At 32.7% G+C, this 24,582-nt stretch overlaps 2 protein-coding genes across 2 annotated transcripts in view; one reads left to right on the forward strand and one right to left on the reverse strand.

Moving 5' to 3' along the window:
• LOC129219998 (centromere/kinetochore protein zw10 homolog) overlaps positions 1-947 on the forward strand; it is a 38,887-nt gene extending 37,940 nt beyond the window's left edge. The window contains exon 8 of the mRNA XM_054854324.1: positions 661-947. Coding sequence (XP_054710299.1) covers positions 661-891 — 231 coding nt within the window. The 3' untranslated portion in view covers positions 892-947. The remainder of the gene's footprint in view (positions 1-660) is intronic.
• Positions 948-4,208: 3,261 nt separating this feature from the next.
• LOC129219999 (tryptophan--tRNA ligase, cytoplasmic-like) lies at positions 4,209-24,521 on the reverse strand. Its single transcript, XM_054854325.1, is given in 9 exon segments — positions 4,209-4,587; positions 5,682-5,822; positions 7,224-7,397; positions 8,870-9,083; positions 21,781-21,963; positions 23,470-23,589; positions 24,100-24,113; positions 24,115-24,209; positions 24,307-24,521. Coding segments are annotated over 9 exon segments (1,242 nt in total). The 5' UTR covers positions 24,455-24,521; the 3' UTR covers positions 4,209-4,434.
• Positions 24,522-24,582: the final 61 nt, after the last annotated feature.

Here is a 24,582-nt window from a genome sequence, read left to right on the forward strand (position 1 = left end):
AGTTTTTTTGTTCTTACAAACATTGATATATTTCAAACAAATTATTCTTTTTTTTCCCTTTCTAATGGAACTGCAGTAGAGGCCATGGCCTAGCAACCACTCTTTCATGTGGCATCACTTTCGGTGGGATGCCATTGTCACGAGAATTTCAACGCCCAGTTTCCCCATTAGATGGAGGTGACTGGACTTTATTTGATGCAAAACAGCACTAGGAATTTAATTTTGCCAAGAGATACTTCATGCCAAACAAGTACTCGGGGGATCTTTTATATGCCGCATAATCATTCTACATGGACACAGCCAATTTTCTGCATTATAAATCCACCGGCAAAAGCCAGGGAGGTCATTCCAAGCTCGTCAGCTTGCGAGATCGAGATTCTCGCTCATGTAATTGGTTGTGATGTAGAAATGTCACAAAGTAGTATTCTAATCTACTCGAACCTAACCGCAAGCTAAGTTCGAGTAGATTAGAATACTACTTTGAAAGACCAGCGTCTCTACGCCACTCTGTCTGCTCAAAGAAACTATTTAAGGGCAGAATTTTCCTTCCATGTATTTCCAGGTTAAACTTCCTAAATCTGAATAACATGTTCACCCAAACTGACACAAATTAAATTTCAATCTTTTAACTATGCATTATGTTTTTTTGTTGTACTTTAGGTTCCAACTGCTGACAAAAGTAATGTTGTGCATTTGTATGTAAAAAGATGGTTCAAAATTCAAGAGTTGCAGTTAGTTTTGCGGGCAAGTATGCGAGAAATCGTAGATCGATGGGCCAGTGGAAAAGGACCTTTGGCCACACATTTCACAGCGGAAGAAGTAAAGCATTTAATCCGAGCATTGTTTCAAAATACTGAAAGAAGAGCTGCTGCTTTAGCAAAAATTAAATAGCTTATGTGGTACATGTTAAAATATTTTTAAAAATATTTTTGTCAGTTAATTTTTTACACTTGTATAATATTAAAAAATTATTTTTTCAAATGCAGTTGTCTCATAGTGAGCTTCTTACAACATATGTCCTGTAACAGTCACTATAAGGTTAAAAAAATTTATTTAGTCTGAACATGGTGAGTTCGAGATTTTGATGAATCTAGTATTTGCATAACTTTTGTCAAAACTTATAAGCACATCCACGGTTTTCCGCTTCCAGTTTTTTTTTCTTTTGAGCAATGACAAACTGCTATTTGTCCTTACTTGACCCATTTTCACCTATTTGTCCTTACGTGACTGTGCCTTTGATATTTCGGATTACCATGATGACAAGAATGAGTCTTGTTCTTTTTATTTTTTTAGTCATCAGTGGAACAATTTGTCTGTAGTTGGTATTTTTTCATAGCTTAACTCAAGCAGATTTGGTATTAAGTTTTTTTTGTTTGTGTGTGTAGAATCATGTTTTTTTCAGGAAAAACACCTATATAGATGAACTTAGTAGCAACATTTCATCTAAATACATAATTTTCAGATTACTTATTCCCATTTTTTTAGATTGATTAGAAATAAAAATAATGGTACAGTTTAATGAATTCAACGGGACCGAAACTTTTATACATTAAATCGGGGTTATTCGTAATATTGGGGTGTGAAAATTTTTTTAAAAAGCTGCACTTAGCTTATCTAAAAACCCTAATTAACAACAGCACAAAAAGATCCATAATTAGAATAAGTACACTTTTTATTCCGCTTTCCACGACCTTTTACACATTAGTTATGTGAAAATTTAAACTAATGAGTGATAGATGTCTGACAATTTCCTTGATACTTGACTCGAAATAGTTCTCTTCTTTCAACTTTATGGAGAGAAGAAAATATTGTGCCATTTTCAGCCTGCTGCATGAGGTATGTTTTTAGTTTCCAGACCATGTAAAGCTTTTGAAAAGTTTTAATGGGGTTTCATTATTGCTTTCTGCATCAGAATCAATTCTTTGGTTGCCTCCTCGTCAGTGAAAAATCGCTAATTCCAAGAAGCCTTTTTCTGCTTTAGACAATATGGATATAATATTTAGAAAAAAATCCAATATTTCTGAACTCAAATTAACAAAAAAAAATGTGTTTTTTTTTTTGGCTCGTAAAATAATTTGTTAATTTGGGGTTTATCATTTGGTAAATAGGGAGTTTTGCTTTTATTTAGTCAGGGAAAAAGAAAAACTCGCTAAATCGTGAAATTTGTTATATAGAGGTTCGTTAAATCAGGGTCCGACTGCATATGGTTTGCAGCTCCTGTTACAAAAGCATTAAAATGTTTTGCCCCCCCCCAGTAAATTTGCAATTTTAATGAAAATTGGGGGAAAAAAATTACTATTTTCAAAAATATATATATATATATTTTTTTTGCATAAAACATCATTTGGGTGTCTATACGTTCTTAGGCACTTATCCAAGTGCGGTCAGGTTGAAGAACAAAAATCAACATTTAATCGGGGGGGGGGGGGGGTGAGCAAAATAAAAAATTAAGGCCGATTTTTGAGTGAAAATTTTTTTGCAAATACAATGCTTCCTTTTTTGTAGAAGGAAGTAATAATAATTATTCTTATTCTTCAGATTAATATTGTAGGAATTTAACCAAACTTAAAATATTAGACAGTCAAACCTCAGTAACGTATAACAGCTAACATGGAATATCGCTTTATATCATGTACTTGTTTGGTCCCATGAGTTAATAATCACTTAATAAATTAACAGATACTAATAAAGTATTTCAATGTCTAATTAGGGCCAAGTCTAAGCAACATTCAAATACAAAACTAATCTTGGAATTTACAGATGTGTAAGTAGCAACAAATCCAATTTCAACAAGGCAATTTTATTGATTTTTTATCTCATGGCAGACGGTGACCAAAAAAGCAGTAAGTGCGAGATTCTACATGTAACAAAAAAGAGTCAACAGAAGAGGCAACAAATGTTGGCTTTAAATAAAATATTTATTCATAGATCAGGTCATTTCAGTGTTTATATTTTTACTGGAAAATTTCTCTAAATATTTATACAGAAATTATTAGCATCTGTAAGCCTTATTTTTTTAACATTTGATTTACATATCTTTAGCAAATAACTTATTACGTAAAAAACATTTATTGGTATTTTATCCATAATGAGTTAAACTAAGAGAAATTAGTTAGTAGTAACATTTGTTTCAAGTAATTATTGTAAAACAAAATTATTATAATACAAAATAAATAAAAATGAACTGTCTTTTTGATAGTTTTTTAAACTTGTAGTTGAGCTTTGTTATTGTGACAACTCTACTATTATATCAAAAAATGTCAGTACCTTCACTTGCCTATCATTTGGCTTTGGCATCATAAACGTTCTAGGTCCTTGGATGATGATATAAGAGTATCACTGTATTTAGAAATGAAAACCAGAAGGCAGCGAACATAACTAAAAAAATAATTTACTCTTTGAAATAAACTGATGTCTCATTTATGTGAGGTTCGTCATTTCGTCGGCAAAATGGTAATTTTCCAGGATAGCGGGGAAAAAATACCTGGTAGAAAATGGCAAAATTGGCTAGATTTTTAACTGTGCAAAAGAACAACATAATTTTGTACATAATCCAATTGAGACTTCAAATCAAAACAGAGAATTGAGACTTCAAATTTTTTAAAACAATTTGAAATAACTCGAAAAAGGTTGGAAATAAATTATGTTTCAAAACTTGCTTTTTGTAATCTGATGTTAAAAGAGAACAAAAAAATACTGAGGTAGAAAATTTAATTTGAACGCGATTCAAGTTCCTATTTTTATGTGTAATTTTTATTAAAAAAGTTAGTTTAGTATGATTTTTACTTTTTTTTTTCATTTAGATATTAATCATAGTTTTTGTCTTGACATTTTTATTGTTCTGATAGCATAGCAAATTGAACAACTTTTCTGCGAACAATTAACTAAAAGACAAGAATTTGCCATTTAGTTATGACTTGTTTAATAGTTTGAACCAAGACAGTGAGTTATTTTATTGCTATTTACTCATCATTTTCTTTTATTCTGCATTCATAGTACATATTAATTAAAAAAGCATTTTACAGAAACAGTAAAAACTTAACATACTAACTAAGATTACTGTTTCAATGATGCTTGGAATATTTTAAGTTCAAAAACATAAAAATAATTACATTATTCAAGTTAAAATGAATAAAAATTAAACTAGCTACAGGGGATTGTAGAAAATAAAGAACATCTGTTGCTGTTTTTTTCCCTTTTCCACCTGCCAACCCTAGATTTATGCGTTACTTTTCAATTGAATAACATTTCATGATCCTTTGCTCGCTTAAAAAATATACATTAAGGTGATAATTTAAAAGCACTGCATAGTATGGCATTGAACTCCATCAGCTTAAATTTTCAAGCATTGATTGTGTACACAGCAAAGCTCATTCAAATTATACTTTAACTATATGCACTCAACTTTTAATAGTGTAATTTTGAAGTGCATTCTTAAATATTCAGTTTTCTTGAAGTCATAAATTTTAAAAGTGTAGCTTCATCAATAAGTTTTCGTTGTTTTTGATGTTCAGATACAACTCCTTGTAAAATAGTTATCAATTCTTTTTTTAAATGCCCTGTCAAAAGCTCTCCGCTTGAATAATCCTAAAAATAAAAATTCCATGATTAATAAAAAGAAAAATTCATTAAATATAAAAAATAAACAATCATTCCAGATAGCAAATCATGTTCTAAATTACAAGTATATTTCTAAATATAGGACAGAAATGATAATGATAGAAGCCCATACTCTGACAGCCTTTCCCCTTTCTCCTAACAGCAATGTGCAGTGTATTTATTAGTGCCCTAGTGCTGGAACTTAAAATTTACCCTAGCCCCAGGGCTCACCTAGTTTTTTATTTATCATTTTTAACAATCACAAATTGTTTATTGCTCTCATTTGACTGCTGTTGATGTCCCTTTGATTTTTTTTTTTTACTTTTATGTGCTTATCAAGTTGGTGCTAGCTTTAACAGCTCTCACAGGAAACCAAACTGAATGGATATAAACTTCATTTAACAACAACAGGGCCATATGAAAGAGGGTGATTTATAAGGTTCAAACCCCCTCCGGAATTTTTCATCCAAAGAAATGCTTTTCATTATTCATTTATTTATTTATATTTTGGTGACAAAAATTATATTGATGTTATTATTATTATTTCAATTTTATTTGTGAAATGAAATCAGTATGACTGAAAATTTGTACAAACTCATTGTGTGTTTATGGTAGTTTATAGTAGTTATTGAGAAATTAATTTATTGCATAAAAATATGGCATTTTGCAAGAACATCGCCTCCTTCCATTTAGATAATCTATTGTAACAAAAATCAATAGCATACACATGAAACCAAATATGATAGACCTTATAAATGTTTCAAAAAATGTGTTTCGTAAAACCCCCTCCGAAACAAAGGTCTGGTTACGGCCCTGAACAACAATACTGCAGAGTTTTAAGTGACATTATACTTTTAAAAATATTTATCTTCATTTAATTTTACTGCTTTTAATATTACTCAAAATTTAATTTAATATTTATGTTGGAGCTTGAATACTCGAAATCAGGTTAAACTCTCAACAGGAGCAGTTAATAAGCCTCCAATAAGACTAAGAAAATATCTTTATCAAAACTAATATATATATATATATATATATATATATATAGGAATATTGAGTATGTAAACCTTTTGCAATAATACCTTTCTAATCTTTTCCAGCTTTTCATCATCTTCTAAGAAAAAGCGGAGGTATTGATAGGCAATATCTATATCACAATTGCCACCTCTTTCTTTGTGTTCTTCAATAGTGGCACCACCACCAGAAAATGCATATTTGTTAATCTAAAATTAAAAGTATCATAAGTATTACATGTAATTTAAAATTTAATTTAGTTTTATAGCAATATTTAGTATTGTTTACCTAGAACTCAGAAGAAATAAACATTAATACACTAACACCATAGACAGGAAAATCTAATGAGATCACAAATTTTCCTCACACATGCATCCAAAAGATCTTAAATACTTAGCAACATAATTATAAGTTTTTATTCTTCTTGGAATTTATAGTTGTTGTAATGGAGGGAAACTAAGTAGTTATTATTAAACCAATTCATAAAATGTTTGAACATAGAATTAAAAAAAAAAAAACACATTACAATAACGTTTTAAACAAAAAGCAAATAATAAGAATTGCAATTGTGTGTTTTACAGTTACAATGAACATTTTTCTCAATGCAGAAGTGTGAAATTTCTTGAGTGCTTAACCCTGAAACATTATTAGACTCTTATTGCCATTCATGCTTTTTTAATGTTGTAATACTGTTTTCAACTTTTTATCCAATGGTAAACACTTTAGCCAGTGGCAACTAAAAGAACCATTACTTTGAAGAGACAGCCACTATGGCAGCTATTGTAGTGAAATTGATGGCTAAAACTATTTTGCAGTCAATTGAAAAAAAAAGACTAAAATAGTGAAATAGCAACTAACATGAAAAAAAAAAAAAACATATATTGTTTGTTTTTTTTTCTCCCTTGAAAGGAAATAAAAGAGTTTGAAAAACAGGTGCTATGATTAATTGGGTAAAAACTAAGTTTGCTTAAAAGTAGATACCATACATTCTGGAAATTTTTGTTTGAATTGGATGTTTAAACGTATTAAGTGTTTTCTTATTCATGTCATTTATATATTTTTTTATTTGGATATGTATAGAAATACATAGTTATTAATAACTAACATGTAAAAGAAATATATTTCATTTACAAAACCTAAAGCTAACAAGAACTGCTGACACAACGACCTGAAATTGGCAAAATTCAAAAATGCCCATATTGCTTGGTCACAAGCAGTGCTGATTTGAGAGAATTGACTGAACACGATTTCTTAGCAGAGCTTTATAAACTATGAGTGCTTTCTTCATGTATTAAGAATTTTGTTTTTAATAAGCTTCATCATTTATATATCATTAAACTAATTCAGAACGTCAATATGTCTGACACTAATGCTTTTATTCAATTTAGATATTTTGGTTGAAAAATCAAATCTTTTAAGCCAAAAAGATTAGTAATCTCTTTAAAAACTACATAAAAATAAAACATTATTTCTGCTACAGTTTGATTTTTCATCACTTACAAGTGTGTTATTAAATGTTTTAGATATAAATCTGCTTAACTATTTAACATCTGAATAAAAATTTATTTCTAAAATAATAAACAAATATTTCAAACATGAAATCTACAAACCTTATTCTTAACTTGACTAGGAGTATCTGTTAAAAACACAGAGCTGTTAGGATCACTAGCATTCATTTTTGTTTGAGCTCCTTGTAAAGCAGGAAAAAATTGAGAATGGAGTAAAGCTGGTTTAGGAAATCCTAATTTAGGTGCAACATCACGTGTCATTCGAAAATATGGATCCTAAAAGTATTTTTTTAAATGTCAAGATTGCAAATAGAAATATTTTTTTACTGTTTATTTCTAAATATAAAATAATATTACAGTTTGAATATCCTTATAAAACAGTTTTAGTGACATTCCTAATAAAAAAAATTAATGAATACAATAAAGTTTTAAAACTCCTGATCTAGTCAAGCAGATTTTATTTAAACTACCTTTTGCATGGGCGCCCCATTTCCAAAGTTTTAAGGGGAGCTCAGATATTTTCTCCATGGTTTAGCAGGATATTTACCCCATGGAAACCAATTTCAGCACAGATTAGGGTTATTAAAGTTTGATATTTTCAATAACTTATTCATTAATGGCTAGAGAAGAATTTTTTTTACATTTTTGTAAAGAAAAAAGTACTAAAAGCAAGGAAGTTTTAATTTCTAAGGGGGGGTTAGCCCCCACTTGCCCCCCTATATGGGCGTCCTTGACCTTTTGACTTACTACTTGACCTTAGGACTTTTATTGAAAAAAAAAAAAACATGAACACCAGGGGCGTAGATAAGGGGGGGGGGGTTGGGGACAACCCCCCCCCCCCCGAAACATTAGTCTCAAAAAAAAAGAAAAAGAAGAGAGATGAGAAAGAAAAAAAAGAAGAAAAGGAAAAAATTCCAAGTGATTATATGTATATATGTATATATATATATATATATATATATATATATAAGAAGTAACCCCCCCCCCCCCGAAAGTCGGGTCTAGCTACGCCACTGATGAACACTAAAAATTAATTCTTAGACCAAAAACCAGAAAATTGCAGATTCTAAATATAATTAGTTTTTTGTTTCTAAAAACAGAAAAATGTTAAGAAAAATGTACAAATGTTTCTACTAAGACATTGCTTTACCGAGAAAAGAAATAGCTTCAAGTGATTTTTCTCTTTGATTTGAATAGATGCAAATATCTTGTTTTCATTCAAAGTTATTACAAATATCATTTGGCAACAATTAAAAAGTAAAATAATTTTTCTGTGGAATACAACACTGTCATTTCCATACTATCTACCTAAAAAAAAGTTGCCTTGGTAAAAATGTAGTGCTTTTGATCATTGTGATGCAAATATTTTGTTTTCATTCCAAGTTATTATTAATATTATTTGACAACAGTTAAAATCTAAAATAATTTTCTAACAATACAAGATGGTAATTCAATACTATCTGTCTAAAATGAAATGACCTTGTAATGTAAGTAAGGGCACTTCATTATTTTATAACATTTAGCTAAAAAATCATTTGTGTGCTAAGTATTCATTTATATGAAATGGATGTTGAGATTACACTTTCATGCTCACTCTACACATTTAAAACACACACACAAAAAAAACTAAGATTTTTAGAAGCATAAAAACTACTAAAATGAACTCATAAAGATTGTAAAAATATAAAAATAAAAATATCAATCACATGTATGGATATTTTTGGAAATAGAAACAAATATTGCTTTACCTGATCTATAGCACAAGGTATTAGACAAGGTATGTTAGATTTATCACCAAAAATGCTAGGGAATGATGTGCTAAATGATGGAGCAGCTTGAACTGCTGGAAATGCAATCTTCCCAATTGAATCACTATCACCAAAACCAAAAATTCCTTTAACTTGATTAAAAGTTACACTTCTCTGAATTCGTACAACATTCTGATAAAATTCTGGAGACTGCCTAAAAGGAAACATTATTATTATTATTCCATTACGTTAAAAAAAGAAGTCACAGTGTAAAGCTAAAGTAAGCTTTTTGTAGGCATTAAAGTTCAAATGTAGCTCAATAAAATGTGACTAGAAAGAGCATCTTCATTTATGAAGTTATAAAGTCTAGCAGTCAGGAGATGGCACTTGACCATGCCTTATTTCAAAAACTCCATTTTTCTGAAGGACTAATCTGGATTTTATGAAGGGCTCCATTGCTCTTCGGAAGATAGGCAACCCAGACGTATCAAAGTATCAATATCTCTTTAACACTTCGTCCACATCATGCTAAATTACACTAGAAATACTAACTATGTATAGTGAAATTTAAAATAACTGAAACAAAAGTAAAACTCAGGCACCAGTTCAACATTTTACTTTTTGACACACAACACTTATAAAGAGAATCGAATTTCGTAATTTTTTTTATATTTCATGAGGTTAATGAAAATATAAAGAACTTTTATTTGTTTACTTTTTAACAAAGCTTAGTAAACATCAAAAATTCTAAAAATCCGATTCCCATAGCTGATTCTAAGAAATCACAATTTTCAAAAAGAAGGCATCAAAAGTAAAAAACGGCATAAAAAAGAATTAATCTCAGTAAAATTATTTTTACAATTGCATTTCAAAAATATACGATAAACATATTAGTAACATCTATCTACATGGCCAAACCAAAAATAAAATAAATAACCAGCAATTCAGCTTAAACTTACTAAGGACATAGAGCTTCGCTTGCTTTTTTTTTTTTTTTTAATGATTTTAACAAAAATAAAAAGAGTTTTCATTTATTTTCCTCCTAGCTAAGAATAGTTAGCATGAAAAATGAGCAAAATTTGATTCTCATATTGGATGCAACGAAATCACTTCAAACGTGTCAAAAGTATAAAAATGGCAAAAAGAAAAAAATTAAGTAAAATAGTTTTAGAACTGCACTTTAACAGGTCTACATGATGAATACTATTAAGAATCACTGACATATTTGCCAAAAATTGGAGAAAAAGAAAAATTCAGAGGTGGGGGAGAGGAGGTATGACACACAGTGCCGTATTTCCGGTATTGTCACACGGAAAAATACAAGAGCTGCAGTAAATTACTGGAACACAATCACCTTTGTCAGCATGAAAAGTTCAAAACCTGTATAATTTTTCCCCAAAATAATGTTAAAACATTTCATCATAAAGGCGAAATTAACGCCAAGCTGGTTAAATATTAGGAATATTTTCCTATCAAGCTGCCTTAAAGTTTAACTAGGCACTAAATGGCAGTAGTTTTAAAGCTGGCAACCCTATCAGAAGTGATCACATTTTCTCCACTGCTAGCTATCCATTGCCGGTTCTAAGTGCATTTCTCTGATGCACATTATTGTAAATTTGTTTTTTGTTTAAATCAACAATTTCAAGCCGCAGTCAATTGCATTTTTGGAGAAATCTGTAACAATACCATTTTGATTCAGCAGACAAACAAGCAAAGCTATAGAAACTTAAAAAAAAGACTTAAGTTGTTTTGTAGTAAGTTAACACAGGGCGGTCCGAAGCTCTGATGGCACCCGGGGCGAAAGTTTCCTGGCGCCCCACCCCCCTCATACACACAGAAAAATCAAGTTAGCTATAACATCAGTGCATAATATATACATGAATTTCTTACATATTAATGAACAGAACAATCAGAGGGCTATTCATAATATAAATTAAAAGACAAGCAATGAACATGTTTCTAATATTTGTGAAACAATAATGTCCCAAAAATTTTTTAAAAAATGGAAATGTTAAAAATCCAAATATTTATCTAGTAATATGTTATCGCACTTGATAAAAAACTAGCAATTAAAACTGAATTGGTTCTTCATATTAATCAAACTAAGAACACAAATAAATAAGTGGCTGATTATGAATAGAAAATGTATTTATCGAAGTAAATTACATCAAAATTAGATTTCGATCTGGACTCATCCAATGATTCTTTTCAAGAGTTTTTTGTAGTTTTACGTGTACCAACTTAATACCAACTTTCATATGTGTTATAAGCAAAGATGTTATTCTTTTGCATCAAATATTTGTAAGTTTTAGGGAGAAGCCCACAAATACTCAACAACATCGAAAATCGCTCAGAATTGCGTTTTGGAGCTCTAATTTTGAAAAATCACTGGCCCTAATATTACAAATTATGGCCTTACAAACTGCGTTTTAAGACTTAAGTTTAAGAAAATATTCGTGCAAGGGTACTCATGCCGCCTTTCTTTAATATCACAAAAAAATGGGTTTTTTAAACAACACTTACAAAAAAATTAAATGGAATTGCCCCTGAATGTAAAACACGGCTTAATGTTTTTAAACCATAATTTTAAACAATTTTCCTGGGAAATGCTCCAGATTCTCCAGTCCAGCGTTTTTGAAACTTCAATTTTGAAAACTTGCAGGGGGAGAAGGAATTGATTTCAATCTATTAAAAAAATAATCGATCGGAAACAGTTTCTGAGCTCCCTCCCAGGGTTGCCACGGAAGTTCAAGAATGAAATTCCCTGACATTTCCAGGTTTTCCAGGTGGTTTTGAGAAAAATTCCAGGTTATCAATCTCCACCTTCATTTTGCAACATTAATATATACATCTCAAATTTTGATAAAACTTACCTCATTTTCAAACTTTACAAACAATGGCTACCAAATTTAATTTACTCAAGCTGAAATAATCAAAAATATGTACTAAGGGTGGTTCAATTTTTCTTCTCTCTTGGCTCGAGTCCAAGACACCCCTTATTTTTTTTTTAGACTTACTAATAGTATTGTGCTGTAAAAGTTTTAGCTTCTTGCTCAAATTTTAAGAGGGTGCTCAATGACCCCTCCATTTAAAATTAGCTCTAGCATAGAAAAAGTCAAATTTAGAAACATTTAATTTCCCCAGCTGTTTCTTTTATGTAAGTAATTATTTTATTGCAATGAATATGCATATAAGTCGTGTAGATTATAGTATGTAACATTGTTTTTTCAGTTCAATGAATTTTTTTAACCCCCTCCTCATACTTATGAAGTTTGAGGGAGGGGGTCGAGCATCCTCTTTCAGTTGGAATAGGAAGTTAAAATTCCTCCAGTATTTTACTATCCACAAGTCTAAAAACATTGAGTGGTGTCCTGTTTTCTAGGAGAAACATTTTTTTTTCTAAGTGTATTTTTGAACTACCCTAATGTACTAACACAAGTGAAGCAAATCACTGTAATAAACAATTAATGTAAATGTAGCATATCTAATTTTCAATAGCGAGGAGCCACTGCCTTACATCAAGTGAAAGAACTGCAGAATTAGCAATTGTGACATCTGTGTCACAAAAATAAAGTTAATTGCTAAAATAATCTGAACTAAAACTTATGAAACCTAATCTTTTTCAATTATTGCTTTCTACACCTCCAATCCATTGAACTCAAAGCACTTTTATACTTTAGCCTGTAAAAAAATCATGCACCTTTTAGCTTCACATATTTCCCCTGTTTGATGCTCATAAAACAGGGGTGCTCCCCCCCAAGTTCAATAGCACCCCCCCCCCCCAATATTTCTGAACGCCTTAGCGCTTTTTTTATTTTTAAGCCTCTTTTTTTTATTTTTTTTAACCTATTTATTTATTTTTAATTATTATTGTTTTGAAAAAAAAGTGTACTCGCTCCCCAATAAAATACACACACACAGATGAAAATAATAAAGTAAAATAATATGAGTAAATAGTTTGAATAAAAATAAAGTAAAATAAATAATTAAAAAATCCCCCCCCCCCAAAAAAAAAAAAAAAATTGATGGCGCACCTTGCGCCATAATCACTCCTGTGGGCACCCTGTCATAAAGTTAAAGTTTGAGCATTGATCAGAAACTTCTCTGATGTGCAGATTTTTTTTTAATCGGATTACTTTTATTTAGAAAGAAAGAAGCGCATTGGAAGTCTTAAAAGATCACTACCAAAATACTAAAAGATTAGCGATACTTCTGTAAAAAAGAAACTTTCTAAGTTTAAAATTGTCTCATGAACTAAATTTACAGAACAAAATTGTTTAGAATAATACGATTTCATTAATTAATTTGAAGAAATAATATAAAATATGAAAAGATGATTGCAGCTCATTAAAAACTTCAGTCGGCACTCCCAGACAAAACAACGTGCTGTGCATCATAACAACTTCAGAACTGCTGACGTAAACAAGCAGCGCTTAAACAGAGCGAACAGAGCCCGCTCAAACGAGGAAGAAAAGAAGTACCTTCTGCGCATGTCCGCCGCTGACTGCTATGGTGCACGCCGACTGCTATGGCGCCTATGGCGCACGTGCCAATGGCAGAGTTGTTGATAAAAAGAACTGCAGGGGGAAGAAGAAAGAAGGGAATGACATAACGACGAATGGGAAGGGAATGGCGGCGAAAAAAACAAGGCAGAAAGGTTTTTTTTGACGTCATAGACCGCAGGCCGCGCTAAGAACGATCGGAAATATGCAATTTTTCATTTTCCCTGACATTTCCCTGATTTTCGGCCATTTTCATTTTCCCTGACAATTCCAGGTTTTCCCGGTGCGTGGCAACCCTGTCCCTCCCTAACGTCAATAAACATGGCCTATAGTCGTGTTTTAAGGCTAAAATTGCGTTTTCAAACTAGAAGTATCAAACTTTTGACTGGATACCTTTTGACCTTTTTACTTCCTTTTACGACAAAGGAAGTATTGTATTCGTGAAAAAATTTTCACTCAAAAATCGGCCTTAATTTCCATTTTGCTCACCCCCAAATGAATGTTGAGTTTTTTTTTTCGACTCGACCACTCACACATATGTACCTAAAAACGTATGGACGCCCGAAATATCCATTTTGAAGTTTCCCCAAGTTAATTACAATGAGTTTTCTCGTGACGTCTGTATGTACGTATGTATGTGCGTATGTACGTCGCATAACTCAAGAACAGTATGTCCTAGAAAGTTGAAATTTGGTACATAGACTCCTAGTGGGGTCTAGTTGTGCACCTCCTTTTTTGATTGCATTAGGGTGTTTCTAAAGGGATCTTTTGCACCTTTTTGGGGGAAATTCATTGTTAATTTCGATGCATATTCAAGTGGTGTTATAATTTGGCGGACACTTGGCAATATATCGCCAGTCTTTTGGTCGCCAAGTTTTGTCGCAGACACGGCGACAAATTAGGCCTTTTTTTTTTAAATCTGGTTTCAATGTGGCTATTGTTGGTGATATTTAGAGAGTTAGAGAGAAAATCACATTAAAATTGCAATAATAGGGAAATAACATTAAATTGGTGTGAAAAGGGAGTCATGTGATGCACACATCAGCTCGTTTTCCTATCAGATCAAAAAAAAAAACTAGTATGTTGTGGCCATCACTAAACTTTCTTCTATATTTTTCTTTTTTTTCTGATCCCTCCCCATGCTTAACGAGGAAGCAATATTCCCATCAAAAACAAAATTACACATGCAAAAACTTGACGACCCTCCCAATGTCTGAATTATTACAAAAGCAAAGCAAAGAGCGAAAATTGAAAGTTATTTTTAAAGCCTTGCTTGAGTTAATTACAAATATTTTATTTGTTAACAAACATAAGATGGCAACAGTTAAAAATTTTAATTCATTGAGATAATATTTCCGATCACTTCCATACAATTAAAATCACGAGAAATACGCAGATGACAATCTATTACGATTTATCTTTCTTATTGTTGCATTAATAAAACTATTTTTATTCGCCAAAAAAAAAAAAAAATTGAATTTTGACATTTTGAGTTCAAATTATGTTTTTCGCAATCACGTGTGTGTTTGTGTGGGGGGGGGGGGGTATGTGTGTGTGTAGTCATCTGTGTTTGTGTTTGTGTGCTGGCATAAGTGTGTGGGTAGTTGTGTGTATGAATGTGTTTGTGGGCGGGGGGGGGGGGTATGTGTATGTGTGTGTAGGCATATGTGTTTGTGTAGTTGTGTGTATGAATGTGTGTGTGGGCAGGGGGGGGGGTATGTGTATGTGTGTGTAGGCATATGTGTTTGTGTGCAGGCATGAATGTGTGAGTAGTTGTGTGCATGTGTGTGTATGTGTAGGTGTAGGGGAAAGTGGGGCTGAAAGGGACATTATATATTTCTTAAAACCTGATGTAAATAAAAGTTTTCATTTACTGCCAACAGAGGGAGCCAGATGTTTATAGTTGGTAGACCAAGTCAATTTGTCAACATAACAATTATTTTTATCTGCAAATACTGAAGTTAATTTTCCTCATCAAAAAGTAAGTTATACTTCTATTTATATTTTGTTTCAGAACTAAAGTGTATTTAGTTATAGAAATAATCTTTGTGTGTTAATTAAAAGTACATTAAATACCTAAAAATCTGTGATAAGCGATTTTCACAGGACAGAAAGTTAGGCTTAGCAGCCATGTGGTGTATGTAATGTATGAATCTGGGGCTGAAAGGGACACTATCATCGGGGCTGAAAGGGACATGTCCCTTTCAGCCCCAGAAAAATTATGCTTATGTTTAAAATTTTCTTTTTTTTTAATTATTTCAATAATTAATATATTGCATTAAAATTTTAATAATAAATTATGAAAAAATGCTTTGTTAATGTATAATTTAAATAACTTTAAACTGCAGGTATATTTTATTAATTTAATAAAATCAAATTAAGACATACAAATTTTACAACTTTTTTTTTCAGTTGCAAATATGGTACGTAACTACAAAAGGAAGACAGATAGAGTCAGAAAGACTGGATCTGAGATGGAAGCAGCTGTAAATGAAGTTCTAGTTCATGGACAATCAGTTAGATCAGTTTCTAAACAATATGGGATTGCTAAATCATATTTAGCACGAAAAATCAAAATGTATAAAGAGATGGGAGAAGTTAAAGAATTTACTCACAAGCCAAACATTGGCAATAGAAGAGTGTTTACTTCTGAACAAGAAACTGAATTAGCTTCTTATTTAGTTAAAGCTGCAAAAATTAGTCATGGATTAACTGCTGTGAAAACCAGGACACTTGCTTATGAATATGCTTTGCTTATAGAACCGCCACTGATTCTGGATGTTTGGAAAAGCACAAAGCAAGCTGGCTATGATTGGCTGAAGGGATTTATGAAACGAAGTGGGGATCTCTCTCTCCGTACTCCTGAGCCAACTAGTCTGTCCCGAGCAACAAGTTTCAATGCTTTAAATGTCAGAATATTCTATGAGAAACTTGCAGAAGTAATGAATCGCTACAAATTTACAGCAGACAGGATTTATAATGCTGAGGAAACCGGGATTACAACTGTACATAAACCACCCAAAATTATTGCAAAACGTGGTCAAAAGCAGGTTTCACAAATAACATCAGGCGAAAGGGGTCAACTCGTTACTATGTTATGTATTGTAAATGCCATAGGAAATACTTTGCCACCTGTATTTATTTTTCCAAGAACCAATTACAAGGAATTTATGCTTCATGGTGCACCTCCACAGAGCCTTGGATTGGCGTATAAGACTGGATAGATGACATGTGATAACTTTCTTGCAGCTCTTAAACACCTTGCCAAATATTCTTTCTGTACCCTAGATAATCCAATATTGTTACTAATAGACAATAGTGAAACACATATAAGTGTCGAAATCATAAAGTTTTCCAAGGAAAATGGCATAGTAATTTTGACATTTACTCCTCATTGTAGCCACAGAATGCAGCCACTCGATGTTTCTGTCTTTGGCCCATTTAAAGGTAGATACAATGCTGCTGCCAATAACTGGATGATAACAAACCCTGGCAAAACCATAACCATTTATAATGTGGCCGAACTTGCAGGCATTGCATTTTCTTTGGCCTTCACAAGATCGAAAATTCAGTCCGGTTTTCATAAAAGTGGCATTTATCCTTTTAGTAAAGAAATCTTTACTGAGGAGGATTTTTTGAGTGCCTACGTTACAGACAGACCAAACCCAATAATAGCCCCAGAAACTTCTCCCAGCCAAAATGATGTATCGCAACCTGGTACATCAAAAGAAGTCGAGAAACCATTATTGGATTTAGCAGTGCCAGTCCCGTCTTCTAATGATACAAAGCATCTCTCTATAGAAGTGATCCGACCTTATCCTAAGGCTGCACCAAGAAAGGCATGTAGAGGTCGAAAAAAGGGTTCGTCCCGAATTTTGACAGACACACCTGAAAAAAAAAGAGTGGAACAAGAACGTTTAGCAAAAGTTGCTAGTAAAGGCAAAAGTAAATGTGCTTCTTACAATATTCAGAAAGACCGTCCGAAACGAATAAAACGGAAGCTTCTCACAATCTCATCTAGTGACAGTGATGATGACGACAGCTTTCAAGCATTGGATTCAACAAGTGATTATGATGAATTTATTGTGAACAAAACAAATATCCAGACAAATGACTTTGTATTAGTGAAATTTTTAGGAAAATCCTGTGTGCATCATTATGTAGGAAAGGTTGTTGATAATCACGACACAGACGAACTGAAAGTAACTTTCCTTAGGAAAAGTCATACATGTTGGAAATTCGGTTTTCCTGACAATGAAGACACTAGCATCGTAGATATGAATGATGTTGTTTCAAAGTTGCCGCCGCCTTTGAAATTGGGTGGCACAGCAAGGATGAATGCACAATTTCAATTTCCAATCGATATTAGTTCATTTAGTGTTAAATAATTTTCATATTTGTTCATTAGAAATTAGAAATTTGTTCATTAAATAATTTTCATATTTGTTCTTTTATATGACATTGAATATGCTGTTGTTTGGGAAAGTATTTTCACACAAATAAAATTGTGCTGCAACATTAAGTACTGTTATTTGTTGTGTCCCTTTCATCCCCATCATATGTCCCTTTCAACCCCGATGATGGGGCAGAAAGGGACAGCGGATTACCCTACTGCAATTCATTGTACTGAACAAATTATTGGCGTTACATCTTTGTTACTATATTCTTATAATAGACAATGAAATGCTTTATAAACTGTTTTAGAAACAATAATTTCAATTGTGAAAGTTTTATAGAAAATAAAAGAAAACCTGAATTTGTCCCCTCCAGCCCCAGCCTCCCCTATGTATGCGCGTGTGTGTAGGACATGGACGCAACCTGGAGACGGTTTTATCTGTTGGAGCAGCATCGTGAGGAGCCGGTCGACGGTGATGGTGCGGAGGGCAGCGGTGAGAAAATAAAATGATAGCACACAAAACTAGTATGTTGTGGCCATCACGAAACTTTCTTCTATATTTTTCCTTTTTCTGATCCCTCCCCATGCTTGACGAGGAAGCAGTATTCCGAACAAAAACAAAATTACACATGCAAAAACTTGACGACCATCCCAATGTCTGAATTATTGTAAAAGCAAAGCAAAGAGCGAAAATTGAAAGTTACTTTAAAAGCCTTACTTGAATTAATTACAAATATTTTATTTATTAAAAAACATAAGATGGCAACAGTGAAAAATTTTAATTCATTGAGATAATATTTCCGATCATTTCCATACAAATAAAATCACGAGAAATACGCAGACGACAATCTATTACGATTTATCTTTCTTATTGTTGCATTAATAAAACTATTTTTATTCGCCAAAAAAAAAAAAAAATTGAATTTTGACATTTTGAGTTCAAATTATGTTTTTCGCAATCACGTGTGTGTTTGTGTGGGGGGGGGGGGTATGTGTGTGTGTAGTCATCTGTGTTTGTGTTTGTGTGCTGGCATAAGTGTGTGGGTTAAAAAAAAAAAAAAAAAAAAAATCAACACCTCTTGGAGCGATTGGAGTCAAAATTGAACCAAAGCCTGTTTACGTATGGATTCACATATATTCCAAATTTCAAACAGAACGTAACAATACTTCTTGAGATAGGGCACTCACAATGGAAAAAATGGCGATTGCGCTACCCCCTTTTTCGCTGTTGACACCAAAATAAAATCAGCTCTTATACCCACTAAGGGCTACTTGTCAAAATTTTTTTGTTTGATTCCGTTTGTTATTTCTTGAGATACAGCAGTCACAATTCACGACAAAAAACGTTCTATAACTCAACCCCCGTTTGAGCTATTGACACCAAAATTGAATCAGCACCTGCTCCAGTTAGGGGCAACATATGGACCAAATTTTGTTTGATTCCGCCAGTTACTTCCTGAGGAATAGCAATCACGCATAACTCAAAAAACGTCCCATTGCTCCACCCCCCTTGAAGGAATTCGCGCCAAAAACCAATGGGCACAAGTTCACATAGGGTCACATATGTGTACCAAATTTCGTTCAACTTCATGCGATAGTTTTTGCTGTAGAGCGGCCACAAAAAACTGGTCACACACAGACGTGACACACACAGACAGACAGACATTTTCCAAAAATAGTCGAAATGGACTCAGCACACCTCAAAACGTTCGAAGCCTTCGAAATTCGAAAATTTGCACGAATCCAATACTTTCTTCTATATATTAGATATAGAAGAAAGTAAAAACAGTCAAGTGAGAACAATAAGCAATCGTGATTGCTCAAAAAAAATCAACACCTCTTGGACGATTGGTGTCAAAATTTAACCAAAGCCTGTTTACATATGGATTCACATTTATTCCAAATTTCAACTGGAACGTAGCATTACTTCTTGAGATAGGGCACTCACAATAGAAAAAAGGAACGGGCCATTGCGCTACTCCCTTTTTAGCTGTTGACACCAAAATAAAATCAGCTCTTATACCCACTAAGGGCTACTTGCCGATAAATTTTTCTTTCATTCCGTTCATTATTTCTTGAGATACAGTAGTCACAATTGACGACAAAAAACGTTCTATAGCTCAACCCCGTTTTAGTTATTGATACCAAAATTGAATCAGCACCTGTTCCTGTTACTGGCAACATATGGACCAAATTTTGTTTGATTCCACCAGTTACTTTCTGAGGAATAGCAATCACGCATAACTCAAAAAACGTCCCATTGCTCCACCCCCCTTGGAGGAATTCGAGCCAAAAACCAATGGGCACAAGTTTCCATAGGGGCACATATGTGTAACAAAATTTCGTTCGATTTCATGAGGTAGTTTTTGCTGTAGAGCGGCCACAAAAACTGGTCACACACAGACGTGACACACACACATACATACACACACACAGACAGACAGACATTTTTTAAAAATAGTCGAAATGGACTCAGCACACCTCAAAACGTTCAAATTCGTCGAAATTCGAAAATTTGCACGAATCCAATACTTTCTTCTATATATTAGATATAGAACAAAGTAAATATTGCTTTTTATTTTTTCAATGTGCCCCATTAAAACTTTTTCTGGTTACGTCACTGTACGCAGTGGCAGAATTCAAGCAAATTTGCTGAGAACTAGATAAAGGAGAAATGACTTTTATTTGATTCTAAACAGTTATATTCTCAGAAATTGTATCTGCTTCAATGATACAAAGGAAACTAATGTTTTGGAGACAGAGAGAGGAATATTTTCATGACCAAGGAAAAAAAATAGAGAATCACTGCAATGATTCTGTATTTTGTGTTTTTGACTGTATCTATGATACATGAAATGAGGGAGTGCCCGCAAGGCGCCCCTAATTTTATGCAATCGGGGCATTTTATACGATGAGGGGCGCCTTGCTGTGCCCCTCGTTTCGTGTGAATGTCATCGTGTTCCGTTGAAAGGAGGGGCACTTTGCGGCGCCCCCTCATTTCATGGCACCCGAGCGATTGCCCCACTCACCCCCCTCTTGGGACGGTCCTGAGTTACCGCCCCTAAGCCAGGGATAAGGCAAGTTGTTGTTTATTTCTTTTTAAAAAACAAACTACATAAAAAAACAAGTGTTACATTCAGCAATATTAGTAATTTAGCGCTTGTGAAAAAAATAAAGATGTGAGCTCATGGAAAGTCTCATCTTGCATTTGAAAAAGGGTTCCTCGACACACCAAAATACGTGTATGCAATCTTTGTTGCTAAATAAATAAACAATGCATAAAGCATTGTTTATTTACTTATTTGTTTTGGTGAATGATTATAAGATAAACTTTGTTCATATCAATATATTTTTTGTGAGGAGCTTAAAAATTTGCATTTTCTGCAAGTTTTGAGAAAAGTGAAGGTCTTGGTTTGCTTATGATATTTCCACACACACGCCCAGAAGGGGAGGGAGAATTTTCGAAATTTGCCGAATTATACTCTAAATCGTACCAAATTATAAATACGAGTATGAAGACAAATATGTGTCTAATGAGAAGAGATATTTAACATTATTATTTTTTTAAAGGCAATTTCAAATCGGTCTCCAAATTAACCGAATCGAAAAAAAAAAATTAACCTCCTTCTTAGTAGGTCACAGTGACTTTCCATCTGGGTGACCCTGGTTCTACAGCATTGTGAAACAATTAAGAGATTAAAACGACAATGATTGTGGACCAGTGTCTGAACATCATTGCATGTGTTTGTAGTCGGTGCAGTATTGATGAATCAGTTTAGAGAAAAACTCTAAACCGGTTTAATGATGTGGGATGTATACTAATTTTTTTTTTTTTTTTTTTTTGAGATGCATTGCCCAGCCCGGGGTGGGGCTCAATTCCTTGGTTTAAAAATGTATTGACAATCTTAATATGGTAACTTTTCTGCTTATAAGGGAAAAATATGGAAAATTTAATTTGTAGAACACAATTAAAAACTGATGAATAAAAATGCACTTACAAAATTCATACTAACCCCATGTAATTAAAATCTGAAAAAATGAATGTTTTCTCAACATCAAATCCCAGTGCAATTATATCCTTTGCATTTTCTTCAGCTAATTTCTTTGCTTCTTCAACAGTTAGATCTCTGAAAAGGAACTTTTCATCATCTGTCAGTTGAATGATCAGAGGCACATCAAATGTATCTTGCAGCCACCTGGAAATATATTTAAAATTTTATAACCAAATAAATTAAGTTATTTTTTTTTATTTTGAAAAAATATTACATTATGAACAAAAAGCTTGAACTTTCTAATGAATGAACACTAATACATATTGTTAATAATATTTAAAAAAAAAAGACACAGAAACAATAGATAATATGAAAAATACGACTGCAAAACTCTGTCTTTTATCTTTCAATTAACTGATTTGATGTTATATAAAGTCGTAAATGGACCCTATTCACCTGACATCACAGCGGGTCAAAAACGTCACTGTAGTGCATTGTGAGAACTGTAGCAGACGAAAATCTGGTATACCACAGTGTATAATAACACTTGCATTTATGCGGCTTATAAACTCTTCTTTCTATTTAAAAATGAGAGGTTTTTAAAGTTTTTTACTAAGAAATGTAGTAAAAATATGATGAACGACTCATTTAATACAAAATACTCTCTTTATTATAGTATTTTCATGGGTTTAAGCTTTAAGCCTCTTTGGTTCCCCATCAGAAACATCGTGAAAACTCAAATTCTCTTTTTACATTTCTCTTTTGTCGGCATTTTTTCATGCAATCATAAGTCTGTATAAGCCCTAAGCATGTTCATGACGTGTATGAAGTCCAGTAATCCTTAAATAAAACAAGTTTCTTTAGCACTATTTAAACCGCGTAGTTGGTCAAAATACCCACAGACGGACAGCTGATGGGAGTGTTGCCAAACAGTGAATAGGGTCTATTGGTTTTTAGGTGTATTCTCTACAAGGACGGATACAAGGGAGGGGCGATCGCTCCCTCCTTGAACCGAGAGACAGGAAATTTGTTCATGTATATTTTCAATACTAAAGGTTCAAAACCACCATTTTACATAATATTCGATGGTGTTAGAATATTACCGGGAGCTCTTTCCCGGAATTCTTCCGGAATTGAAGTCTTTAAAATGCAGTCATAGCACATCTTTTATTACTCTGGGGTTAGATACCAGAACTTTCGACATAAATTTTTTTGAAATTGAAGTTCCAAAATCTCAATTTTAGACGATATTAGGGATAGATAAGCGAGGGGTTCAGTACACTCCTTCCAAATTTTTTAGAAATTGAAGTTCCAAAGACTTAAAAAAATCGCCCCCTCCTTGAACACTTTCTGGATCCGACATTGATGCTGTATACCAGGGGACACCCAACATTTTTGCACCTAAGAGCACATTTTAATTGACAGTTTGGATGACAGGGCACCATAATTGGAAAGTACAATTTAACATATAAAATTTTTGTTGATATTCAAGAGCAAAGTTAATAATTTGAAAAAATATTTCTTAGTTCTAAAGATCATTCCTATTAGCTTGGTGATAAGGCAAGCTAATATTTAATTATTTTAATAAAAACAAATGTAGATAAGCAGGACACTGTTACAAAAAAACTGCAAGAAATAACACAACCATATGTATTTTTTAAAAAGGATTAAAGTAATAACATTAATGCAAATATTAAATGGAAAACATACTTTGTAAACAAAAAAGGAATCAAATGCCCCAAGTGCAATGCAGTAGAGGATGGTCCTCGTCCTGTGTAAAGAAAGAATGGTTTCTTCTCTTCATAACGTTTCAAAATTTCATACATGTCTCTACAAAACAGATAAGAAAATCATCAAAAGCACATTTTTTAAATAAAGAGATTTGAACATCATCAAAACAAATTTGCATCAATGTTCATCTTCTGAAAAAAGTGATAATTCCTTCTAATATTTGTTGTATGTACAATAGAAATTAAAAACATGCGGAGACAAAAAAAAAATCCCGTCCTTTTGTAGGATGCAGAAAGGTTGTACACTGAAAACAATGTATGCTTTCCTTCATTTGAATGTAGAAAGGTAGGCTTGAATTTAACAGCATTTCCGCAATTGAGTAGAAATCTCTAAACATCTGCTATTGATTTTCTATATAGTTTAAAATTTCATAAATTGGCAGATTCTTTTCATCTTTAGCATAGTGCTTTTTAACGTTATAGTTTTCATAAAGAAATCTTGGTTTAAATGGTCCCTAGTTTATACAACATAAATTTTAATCAGAGAAAATAATTTGCTAGACACTGAAAGGTATGCTTCATAAGTTTTGATAGTGAGAAATAAATCTACCGATGGGAAAAAAAATATTCCTCTTCTTAATAAATGATGAGCAGGTTTTTTAGTTACTCTTTCAAATTCCTTTATTAAATTTTCATCCACTTTGCAGCAACCAAATCGACCTATAGATAAAGAAAAGTAGATGAAAACTTGTTATTTTTTTTTTTATAAACGTTGAAACACGGAAGAGTGAATAAACAGAGTACATAAAATGCTTACGAATCAGTTTATCGTAATCAATACCAGTAGCAGATGTGCTTACAACATTCCAAGGATCTACGATATCATCAGAATTACAATTTTCTTCCCCATTTAACATATCACCGTTGTTCTGATCACTTGATTTTGCATCAGGTTCAGCCATCATAAAGTTTACTGTAAATAAAAAATGGCCCAACAACAGAAACCCAAAATACAAACAACAACGTGCGATTTCTGATCGACAGACAGAAAGCAAAAGAGAAACTGTAGCTTCTTCGCTTCAAATCCTAAATT

This window comes from Uloborus diversus, chromosome 4 (genome assembly GCF_026930045.1).
Source record: "Uloborus diversus isolate 005 chromosome 4, Udiv.v.3.1, whole genome shotgun sequence".
Classification (NCBI taxonomy): Eukaryota; Metazoa; Arthropoda; class Arachnida; order Araneae; family Uloboridae; genus Uloborus; species Uloborus diversus.